Source organism: Triturus cristatus, chromosome 4_1, assembly GCF_964204655.1.
Source record: "Triturus cristatus chromosome 4_1, aTriCri1.1, whole genome shotgun sequence".
NCBI classification, from domain to species: domain Eukaryota; kingdom Metazoa; phylum Chordata; class Amphibia; order Caudata; family Salamandridae; genus Triturus; species Triturus cristatus.
In genome coordinates this window covers 95,162,970-95,175,000 of record NC_140585.1, presented here as the reverse complement: position 1 = coordinate 95,175,000, position 12,031 = coordinate 95,162,970, and the positions used below count along the sequence as shown (strand labels likewise).

General features: G+C 43.2%; 1 protein-coding gene across 2 annotated transcripts in view; it reads right to left on the bottom strand.

Moving 5' to 3' along the window:
- The window catches only part of LOC146839638 (uncharacterized), a 524,113-nt gene that overhangs the window by 454,374 nt on the left and 57,708 nt on the right, over positions 1–12,031 (bottom strand). For both annotated transcript variants that reach the window (XM_085650373.1, XM_085650374.1), the window contains exon 2: positions 11,213–11,242. In XM_085650373.1, coding sequence (XP_085506499.1) covers positions 11,213–11,242 — 30 coding nt within the window. The remainder of the gene's footprint in view (positions 1–11,212; positions 11,243–12,031) is intronic.

Here is a 12,031-nt window from a genome sequence, read left to right as displayed (position 1 = left end):
ATAGACCAATGTGTACTGTTTTGTGCAAGACCTCTGTGCTATTAATATTGTGGTGATACCTAGCTTTCCTGTGGTCTCCAACCCTGCTATTTCCCTTTCCTCTAGCCAAACAAATGCCAAACGGTTCACCGTTGTGGATTAGTGTTCTACTTTCTTCTTCATGCATGTTCATGAAGAGAGTCTATTTCTCTTTACTTTCACATTCTGTGCATCCTAACTTGTGTGATGGATGGATTTGTTGAAGCTTTACATAGTCCACATCATTCGTTTCCCAACCTTTAAAGAAACATATGGACACCTTGAACTTTCATGGAAACTCTTTGAAACTCCACTTTGGCTCAATATGTTGATGATATTCTTCTTCCATCTGTTACTGTCAATGCTCTGCTTATCTTCTTACTAAATTGGCTAATAGGAGGGACAAGGCTTCAAAGCAAAGCTATAATGTTGCCTTCCCTGTAAAAAAATATGTGGATCATGGAATCTCCTCAGGAAAGTTCAATCTATTGACAGAGTAGATCGAAGCCATCTGTACATTACAATGTTCAGTAACTAACTTCCAGGTAAGATCTTTCTTGGGAATGGTTGGGTAAAGTAGACAGTGGGTCCTAGGGTAGTAAACGAATTGCAGGAATATGTTTCAAAGGACACCCCTGAACCCTTGAGATGATCTTAAAAAGCTTACCATTAATTTATACATATATAAAACAACCTCTCATTTCTGCACCTGTTTTGGGGTGCGAGCTATTTACCTTTTATTGTTATGAATGAGAAGGATTGCCCTTGGAATACATGTGCAGTATAAAGGTTGCTAGAAAAAGACCAAAGACTACTGTTCCTCTACATTAGTTCCCGTAGCGGCAGGACTCCATCCATGCCTCTGCTCTGCTGCTGCCAATCTGGTGGAAGCCTATAAAAATATGTTACTGTGTCCCATCTTGATTGTAGCTTCCTAATGTCCTGATCTGAAATCCTATTGTTGTTTGCCTCTCACATCACCCAGATTTGCTGCTCTACCTTAAAACCGAGTTACACAATAATGAGGTTAAACCCAGATGAGTCACTAGGACCTGGGTGAAATGCGGTACGATAAGGGGTGTGGTCCCAGTGGAAAAAAAATATTAAACAGACAACATCATCACCTGATTAATCAATTATAAACAATATTTAAGCATATTGAAAATATGTAATAACATTGAACATATAATGCATTATGTTCAAACATAGCACATTTATCACAAGGGTTTGTGCATCGGTGCCCCAGAAGGGGAAAGGGAGGAGTAGGTGCATCAATATGCAAAAGTGAGGGTGAGTGATGGAGGGAGGGCAGTGAACAGTGTATACTAGGGGTGGGCGGAATTTATGTAGTCGCGATACGCAAAGCTCCACGAAATGGTAAAAAAATCTCCGGGAGCACGCAGAAATTCCGCAAACATGCGGAATTGCTTGTTCCACCCATTCGCTATGCCTTTTTCCTGTTCTTGAATGCTGTTTGCGTGCTCGGGGGAAATATCTTGCGAACACGCATTTTGGAAGAGCAAACAAGCAAACAATTCTGCAAAGCGCGGAAAGTTTGGCAACTCCGCGTTCTCTGCGAAACGAGAAATTACCCAAATTCCGCAAATTCCGGGAGCGGTATGGAATTTACCGCCCAGACCTAGTGTATACATCAAAACGCATAGAAAGGCCTAACCAGCCTTAACTAAGGCTGAAGTATTTACAGAAACAAGATGTCGAAACAGGACACGGTAAATCTATCACTGCTGTCCACATTCAATACAGAGAACATAGAGCTGTTGACGTTGCAACCCAGGGTTGGTGTAGGCAATTTCGCTCCTTACAAGAGAGTCTTCATCAGGACCATAGGGGCCTAGAGTACATTTGGGTGATGGAACATGCTTTAAAGACAACAGATTCAATCATTAAAAAGAGAATGGGCAAAATAATTACCCTTAGTCCACCTAGTCGTGCGGTGGAGAGAACAAGCTCGGGCCCAAAGGCTCCAATTGCAGGGAGGGACGGATTCTTTATAATATATGCTGAAAAAATTAATTGGGAAAGTATCAGCATAAAAGAGAAAATGTTTGGGGCACAAGGAACAAACAAGTGAAAGGTTAAAGAATGTCCCCAGTGACAGTGAAAAAGCACTTACTAGACGTATGTGGCTTAATCCAATGGTTTGGGGGAGAGTGGCATGAATAAATCAAGGTGCTCTATCCGTCTGGTAAAGCGAATAAAACAAAATAAAAAAGGAGATTAATTAAGAATTATTCCTCTAACCACTGCTCTGAGAGGAGAAACAAACTAATGCAGTGATGGGACTTGGGTGATACCTTCATGTCTCTTTTGACATCCGTTCGCTGGCTGTTCAACCAAAGCACTGAGGCTTCACTGTTAAAATAGTCCCAGCGCGACCGGGAACGTGCGTGCTCTGTGGAGGCCAACAGCAGCTGAATGCTGTTCAAGCGGTTAGTGCTGCTGTGGGGGTGTGGTTCGATTAAGCAGGGAGAGGGATCAAATTACCCCTGCTGGTCTGTGTTCAAATTCAACAAGGGCCTGTAAATAAAGATTAAAGAAAACTTTCTGGGAAAATTGTGGGGAAGGTTGAATGATGAAGGCTCAAGTAGTTGCTTGTAGATATTATTTAATAGAAGTAAGATGGTACAAGGTACATTCAGGTATAAGTATTAGTACAGAAGTTAAGTAGATATTGAGCCCCACCAGGAGCAGGATCATCTCAGCTCAGCCCCAAGTCTCAACTGATATTCAAAGCTGAGGCAGCATTCTATTACATTACAACCATGTTAACATTCTAATCAGCAAAGCATGAGAGATTGCAATAAAGAAAGATGCAGAAGTCACCACAGAAATTTAAAAGCAAGAGCCTGGCAGTGTTGTGCAGGACATTGCTTGACATAATTACTAAAACAATAACGTATAGCAGTTTGGTTGTATCACAATGTAATTCAAGGTATCAACACTCCTGATCAAATGTCGGAATACAAGTGTACTGTTCTATACAATATGTACACGTTGCAGGTCATTCAAACACATATCATAGAGTGCAGTGGCATGGATTCTGATCACGTGGGCCGCAACAGTGATGCACAAATCATTACTTAACATAGCTACTGATGCAAGAGCATAGCACAATGTTATGTGGCTGCATCACCGTATGTTAAGCGGCCGGTCATATTCTAGAGTGTAAAAACATACAGTTGTGCACAGTTCGTAGATACAGCGCAAGAGTGTGCTTTTACATAGATTATTTGCAACTTATGAACGCCACAAGAAACACAGTGATGGCATGGTACTGAAATTTCAGATTGATAGATAGAATTTCAACTGCAAGTTATTGATATGCTACACAGAATAGGAAAAAGGACACAGGCAGACCTTAGGACCGCGGTATGTTGTCAGGCCCAATGGTAGTGAAGACACATTGGCTCTCTCACTCATTCGTTGACCAGGCACGCTAGTTGAGTACTACTGACATCCAGTTTATTCAACCAATTCTGGATGCTATCTAGTAGGTGCATCCATTTGCATTCACGGGTGATAAGAACAGGTTGTATGTCACCATCCCTAGGGCCCAAAGTGACTTTCTCAAGAACAACCCATTTAATCTTCTCTGGTGGATGATTCCTTCTCTGGAAATGTTCTACCAAAGGTGCCCTAACCATGCCACATCTCACTCTGCTACAGTGTTGTAACAGCCATGTTTTAACCTTTTGACGTGTCTGACCTATGTAAATCATATCACATGGACAGATGATGGCGTAGATGATGTCTTTTGTGTTACAGTTTGTGTGGGTTTTTAGATTTATCACATGTTTTTTGAAATTCAGTTGTTTGGTCTGGATAGTGAGACTGCATGTCTTGCAATGTCCACACTTATAGTGGCCTGTGATTTCTGGAAGATGCCACAGAGTTTGAATGGAGGGTGATGCAGGCGTTCTAAAAGGGAGCGGACCACATGGTCACATATGCTTTTCCCCTTCCTGAATGAGTGCATGGGCGGTTCAGCCAGTTCCAAGTCATCTGATATGAGCTTCCAGTAGTGGTTAATAATCCATCTGATCGTGTTGCTGTGGGTGCAGAAAGTGGTCACACATATCATCCTGTTTAACCGTGAATGGGTTTTCCCTAGGGTTGAACCAGGCTCTCTTCTGGACATGTTACACAAACCTCCTTGGGTAGCCTCAATCTATGAGGCAACCCATGAGGTTTCTTGATTCCATTAGATAGTCTTCTTTTCGTGAGCAAATCCTTAAAAATTGTCCAAAGGGCAAGTTGTCGCATAGTCCTCTGGGGTGGTGGCTGTTGTAGCGTAGTAGTTAGTTCCTATCAGTTGGTTTCCTAAACTGAGTAGTATACAGCAGGTTGTTGTCTTCTTTAATGAAGATGTCCAAACAATTGATTGAGCCTGTGACTGAGTGCATTGTGAATTTGATGTCTGTGGATCTCTGGTTAAGCCACAGGATTAGTTCCCTGTCCAAATGAGAAGAATATTGTCGATGTAATGCTTCCACAGTGTTACATGATTGTGATATGGTTTACTCTCATGGACCACAAAGGTGCTTTCGAAATGGGCCATGTATATAATGGCCAGGTCCAGTGCCAAACTAGCCCCCATGGCTATGCCCTTTGTTTGTAAATAGAACTCACCTTGAAAGAAAGAAATTAAGACATCATAGCAATCGCCAGATGCTCAATAATGAAATTGATGGGCACCAATGTGAGCGCCGGTCTTTTGTCCAAGGCTATGCGCATAACTTCCAGGGCTGATTGTACTACTTTTAATCTGTAGGACTGAGGTCTCCGAAGGGGTTTTGAAGAGGGGGGTTTTAAAACCTCTTTTGAAGGATAGGGTGTCAAATGCTAATCTCAGATGCATGGGTGCAGAGTTCCAAGAGCTCAGATTTGCTTCTAAGAGGGATTGTTTAGGGGAAGAGAAAATCTGAAGTTGGGTGGCTGTAGTCAAAGAGAGCTTTTTGCTTCTGTATTGTCTTATGCCTCCTTAGACAAGCAGCTATGTAGGTGAGTTTGTGTTGCTGACATGCCTTATATGAAAGGCAACATGTTTTAAACTGTATCACAGTCTCTAGAGGGAGACAATGGGTATCTCTTAGGACTGGAAATATGCCGCCAATATTTTCTTTTCATCGATGAGTCGTGGTATGTAGTGTAAAACAGCTTTTGGAGGGTAAAGTGTGGGCACTGGAAGACCAGCCAGGATTGCCTTGCCAGCAATGATTCTGGATGCAACCAGACAATGAGCTGCAATTCTTAATCACTTATGGAGCACTGCATGCTTTATTTTCTTTAATTGTTGGAAATAGACGTTTGCAAAGTGTGGCAACTATTTAACGTGAGGAATCATAGCTAGAGAACTGTTGATAGTGAATTCTGTGGTGTTGGGGAATGAAATATGTGTGAGATTTGTTAGTTGGGCAATTATTGGTGGGTCAATGTTTTGTCTCTTCTAGAGGTAAGTAGGAATTCAATTTTTGGGGGGTTAATTTTGTTCAAATCTTTTTATTAAATTTTATAATGCATGTATTTAACAATTTTGAATATAGGTCTAAATTCCACCTAGGCCCAGCTGCGAAAGGAGAAGGATTGTGCATGGGGCTAGCTAATCCACCTTGTAAAAAAATCCTAGCTACAGAAACGTCAACCAACAGACCAAAAAACATCCTGGCCCTAGGGAAAGAAAGATTTTCTCACGGAGAGCTATAATGCCTTGTGGTGAACGCCAGAGATCCATTGACACACAATGCCTAGCCACCTGCTTTCAGTCAAGACCATCACTATTGGGACATGGATTGTAAAGGACCATGTATGAGACAGGAAAGACCCCCAACGCGACAGTGGACTCTTAAAAAAATGCAACCTTGACCAGCTTGGCAACAGCAAGACTAGATGAACACAGTCCATACAGAAAAGACTGGCTCAATGAGGAATGTTGTTCTATTCTGGACACGAGGAACAGAACTCCCACACACTCAGGGAGTAACACTAATGGTAACGCCAGCAGACAACAGAGCTCTGATTGGATGGGAAGTCTGCATCCATGAATCATCACAGTGACCTTACACACAAAGAAAGAGAATTAACATGAATATTATCCACTGGTATGCAGAGAAGAGGAAAATAACTCTTTTATAATCAACTCAATGCCAACTCAATGCCAAGATTAGAAGCAACACTACTGGGTTATGGGCAGCCATGGCCTTGGCAACATGATTGACAATCCTTAATGTCTCGCAGATCTCTGTGCCATGGAGCATCTGGTGATAGGTGGATGAATTCCCTCACAAAATAATACAGAAGACAACGTGGGTGTCACTAGTCCATTCAACAGAGAATCGGATCAACCATGTTTGCATTGCCAAGATGTTCTGGAGGTTCCTGCAGGATGTGAGAGTATTGAGAGGAGCTGACATGGGTCAGATCATCACCAAGTTGTGGCCAAGCTAAAGGTGAAGCTGAAGAAAGCATGGGTGGTACCAATAAGCTGACACCAGTGATATATTACCAACCTCCTCGAAGTTGCCCAGAAATGCTCAGTGTCCCTTAAGTTTCAAGTCCTGCAAAAACTAGAGGACGACAGAGACCCAGTAGAAAGTTAGTGGGAGAAGATCAAAAAACAGTCACATCAACCTGCCAGGAGGTGCTGGGTCCTGAGAGAAATCAGCATTAAGAATGGATCACGTCTGAGACTGTCTGCAAAATCTAAGATAGAAAAGTAAAGAAAGCTTCAGTCAGCAACAGTCTAATGTGAGAAGTTGGCCTGGTATATGCTGTTCACTAGTTAAAGTGGACACCTTGCACCAGTACAATTCGACTCTTATGGTAGTAGGTTTAAGACAACCTTTTAAAGAAAGCTATCCTAGTGGTAGCTGTGGAGAGCAGCCTTCAGGCTAATTCTTTAGAGGAATGTAAAGCAGCTTGTTTTACCTCATAATCTCTTGAATTACTAAATGAAAGGACACCACACAGGTATATATATCAAATATATATGTATTTATTACTAGACACACTCTACTAATCTCTTTATGAGATTAGAAGTCAGGAACATATGCACAAATCAATGTTTCACAATAAATTAAGCACAATTATGGCTGGGGCCCTAGGGGCGTACCAGACCATATACTAAAAAAAGACTTAGGAATATTGACTTGAGAAGGGACAAGGCCTAGGGCCTTCAGAAGTGCTGGGGCCTCACTAATCCACCCAAGGCAGGTAAGTAAAGGACCCACGGGAGACGCATGCAGTGTGAGAACACAGCCGCGGATCCCAATAGACTTAAATGGAGCAAGTAGCGGTTGGAATTTTAAAGTTTTAGGATACTTCGGTAGAGTCTACACGCAAGTCACTTACAGGGTAAGTAGTTCTGGAGCCAACACACACAGGAGCACCGTAGTGCTGGAGTTACCTCACCCAGGGAAGGCGGGTGTATAGGTGTCTTTTGGTGTCGGGTCACGGCGTCGTTTTCAATGGGAGCCAAAGAAGACTTGCTGCTTGTGAAGACAGGAGAAGTGTCAGGTGGAATTCAAGGCTGGATTCAGAAGAAAGAAGACCTGAAAGCAGAAGGGACAGTGTTCAAAGTCACTTGGCAGTGACCCGGGGCAAGGAAGCTGGATGCCCACAGTCGTCGGATGATTTCAGGTGAACACAGGTGTCTTGATTCTTCAGCCACGAAGTCCAGGAGGCATCGACGACAACCAGGAGCTGGATTCGGCGTGGCCCACGAAGTCTGCAGCTTACTGCAGTGTTGGTGACCAGATTGGAGCCAACAAGCCTTGGTAACAGCAAGTCTTGTGGAAAGTGTAAAAAGTCAGCGGTGCAGACCAGCAAGGTCTGAGGGACGCACCCAGCAAGGGTAAGTCAGGGCAGGCCATGAGCAACCAGGGGAGCCTTTTGGATTTGTAGAAAAGTCTTCAGGGGACCCCCAAACCTACCGGCAAGGGATCACAAAGATGCCTCAGGAGGATTCACTCAACAGGAGCCCACACACACTCGGGGTGAGGTAGGCCTCTGATCTTCGGTGGAAATCCTACTGGAGGGTTGCACCACACGTGGTCTAATGCACAAGTTTGTAGAATGTCGTGAAGTGGTTGCACTTGAAAATAGTGCCTGGTACCCAGGTATTGCAGTTCCTCATCACTCGTGGGGTCCACTTGCCTCACCTTCGCTGAGGACTCATGATGGCCTTGGAGAAGTCAGGAAATCTACTTCCGGGGCTGCAGGGACTTCGGACTCTGGCGGGAGCGGGAAAGTTTGCGACCGCTGAGTCAAAGTTTTGGTGCCTGCCAAGTAGGAGAGTCACTCCTTGACTCCAAGGGAGATTCTTCAGTCTTCCAAAGGTAGTGGAACATCGAAGGTCCAGGATTCTTCCTCAGAGCATCGTCCAGGGTAATCTAGTTTGCAATGGCAAGGGTTCCCTAACTTATACTACAAGGAAGGGAGGGACTAGCTCTATGACCCCTCCTATGGGAGGGTCAGGGGAGTGGGTGGCTACACCCACTTCCCTTTGTCCAGTTTCATGCCAGAGCAGGGGCAGGTAGCCCCTGAACCGGTTTGAGCTGGCATATGCACAGAGGAGCCTACTGCTCCCCCAGTGCAGACTTCAAAGCACTCTAGGAGTGCACCCACCCAGCCCCATACACTAAACCCTGTCTGGGAGGTGGTCACACCTCCCTGTGACTGGATACCTATTGTTGGGCCTCCTCCACTGCGAGTTTCGGTCAGCAGCAGGAGGGCAGCCCAGTGTCTGTGACTGGTGGCATCCATTTTGTGATGCCAGGGCTCTTCAGGATTCTACCGTGTTTCCACAGTAGGTACATGTCTATCCCTCTAGAAGGGTGGGATCATACTCCCACACCAGTTACTGGTGTGGGGGTATGATTCCAAAGCGTTTAACACCAAACACAACATGTTTTGATACAGCCATCCCAAAGTTAGCATTAACCGCGAGGTTATAATGCACTTAAGAGTATATGGTTTAACCGCATCCATAAACTGCCCCAGAGAATAGACTCTGAGAGCTTCAGAGGGGCCCTGCTCAGGCAGAGGCACCCCCTCACATGGAAACCAAGCACCCTGCCCTCAGGATTGATAGGGCCTGCCTTAGGGGTGACAGATAGGTTTAAATGTGTGTTCAGGGAGAGATATAGTGAACCTATATCTCAGCGAGGAGTGCTAGCACTACCTCACCCAGGCTCCAGTAGCAGGCCTGTGGTGTCAGATTTAGTCTGCTTTCCAGGGGTGGCATAATACATGCTTCAGCCCCTGGTAGGCCTGTGAAGTACCTATGCCCTTGGTACCTAAGGTATTATATACTAGGGGCTCACAAGGGACCACAGTATCCAATCACTAGTGCACCTAATGTGCACACCATGTCGTTTAAGGGAGTAAGCAGATAGGCTGGGTTCCTGAATAGCAGGATCCCAGCCAGACTAGTAAAAAACCATCAAAACACAAGGAAAAAATTGGGGGCAACCACGTAGTCAGATTCCACCTTCCTACACCTAACTTGAGCCAAAAAAGAAAGCAAGTACACCAATACCAACAAGGAAGCAAATAATAGCTTAAGAGCAGACAAGCGAAGATTCATTGGTGGGCTTGTCACAGAAGCCCAGTAAGCAACAAGTGATGGAAACTTGAAAGGGCTCTACAACATAACGAGGATACTCTCCGGCAGATACAGCAGGGTAGAAAGACCTGTTAAGGGCAACACTGGGAAGATAATCATGGGTAAGAAGGTCAACAGCGAAGATCAACAAAGCTCTTTGAATAACTGCTTAACCAGTCTCTGCCGCAGTCGTACAGCCAGCTGAAAAGGACTTGCCAATTGACTGCAGCAGACAAACCTTGGAGGAAATATGGCAAGCCATTAAACCACTGAGAAATGGGAAGGCACCAGGACCTGACAACATTCCTCTAGAGGCACTAACAGCAGATGTCGAAACAGTAGTAGACATGCTCATACCATGTTTGGAAGGATCTGGTAAGACAAAAATGTGCCATCAGACTGGAAGGAGGAATATCTCATCAAGATCCTCGAGAAAGGTGACTAGAGTAACTGTGCACACTACAGAGGGATATCTCTTCTTTCAACCCCAGTCAAAGTCTTTAACAGAGTCATCCTAAACAGAATGAAGGAGCAATTTGACACTCAATTGAAAGACTAGCCTAGGGTTTGAGATAAATTTCCTGAGGAAAGGATGCATTGATTAAATGAAGCCAATCATGGGCAAACAAATGAAGTTTGATCTGCCCCTAGAGTTTAGCCTCGCTGCTAAGGAGGAGGTTTGTGCCATGGTTGGGTCAGAATGTTCTATTTGCATACCTAACACTTCACTCAGCATTCAGGGACAAATTAGTCACATCAGTGGACGTATCAGTGACTTGCATGAGATTAAAAGAGCCTTTTAAATGAACAACAGTACCATCCAGTATTGGATATCTTGGTTCACTGACAAAATATCGACTAGTGAAACATCGACCTACAAAAATATTGAGACGAAAATATTCACTACAAGAATATCAACTACCTATACTTAAAAAGGTAAGCACAAAAATATCGAGAAAAATATCATTCACAATAATAAAGGTGTATTAAATATTGATTTTTAAATATATACAAAATATATACAAATCAAAATATGAAACATAAAATATATTAAATACCAACATTAATTTAATAAAAATTAAATATATCTAATGTATAATTTAACAAATATAACAAATAAACTACTTTCCAAAAGTTAAACACACATACATATATACATATATATTAACATATATCTATTTAAAAAATATAATTAAACTATTATTTTAAAATTAAATATTGTACAGCCACAGCACAAGCTCCCATTGAGAAATGGGAGGGTGCGACGGTATTGGGCGGGTGTGAGTCCGCCCGACTTCGTAATGAGGACCCATGTGTCCTATCATCTGCTTTGTAGAAAAAGTATAAAAGAAGAGTGAAATTAAAATACTTTTGGCACAATATGTTCTGATAGCCTTTTGTTTCATATATACCTGCTCCTTACACAGTTGACCGGTAGTCTTGTGTAGGTAGGAAAAATGTGTGAGTATTTACACTCAGGTACTCCTAGCGTACATAGATCATGAGTTATGCCTGTCTTGGAAAAGGCTGCCTCATATTTTTACTAAATCAAATCCATATAGACCAACATACCTGGAAAAGCCGAGCTGCACCATGGAAAGCCTGGAGAGGAGAGAAGAAATAATGGCTGTTATCATTAGGAGGTGAGAGAGGAAACAGTGGAGGTGGCAGACACTGAAAATTGATCAGAGACAACCCAGTAGAGGGAAGACCATGTACAACTGAAGAGAGATGCACTAGGGAGAGTTGAGGAGAAAGAGAAGAGAGTAGAGACGATCTTTCATTAGGAAGGTGAGATTGGAGCCTACCACTGAGAGGATGGCAAGGGAAGGACAACAATTGAAAAGAGAGTGCTGCAAGCAATTTAGGAAGATATAGGATTATGGACAGATGAGGAGCGCAGAGGAGAATTGGGAGACTACTAGGAAGAGAAGCAGAAGTGCCTAGGGACAAAGAAATAAATCAGGGCCTGCTACAGTAGGATAACAGTTACTAGAGAGAACTGGGGGGTTAACTGGACAAACTAGAGATCTTGTAGAAAAACCTGAGAGAGATTTTGAAGGAAGAGAGTAGAATAAGGAAATTTTGAGATAGAAGGAAAATACTAGAGAAAACATAGGAGTTCCAGCACTTGCAGGAAATGTTTGTAGAAGAGACTAAAGACAGTAAAGAGAAAGCAAGAGGATACTTTGATGGGTAAAGAATTATTACCAAAGCGATCTCTTTGGGAAGAAAAAGAAAGTGCTGAAGGGCAGCATTGAAACAAGTAAATGGAATGTGAGGAATTGTAACCACTGGAGGAAAAACAGAGTAAAAACTAGCAAGATGAGAGACAGCTGTATGAATGGCAACTAGAAACATATGTGGATTGAAAGGGTGGCCCAGGAACAC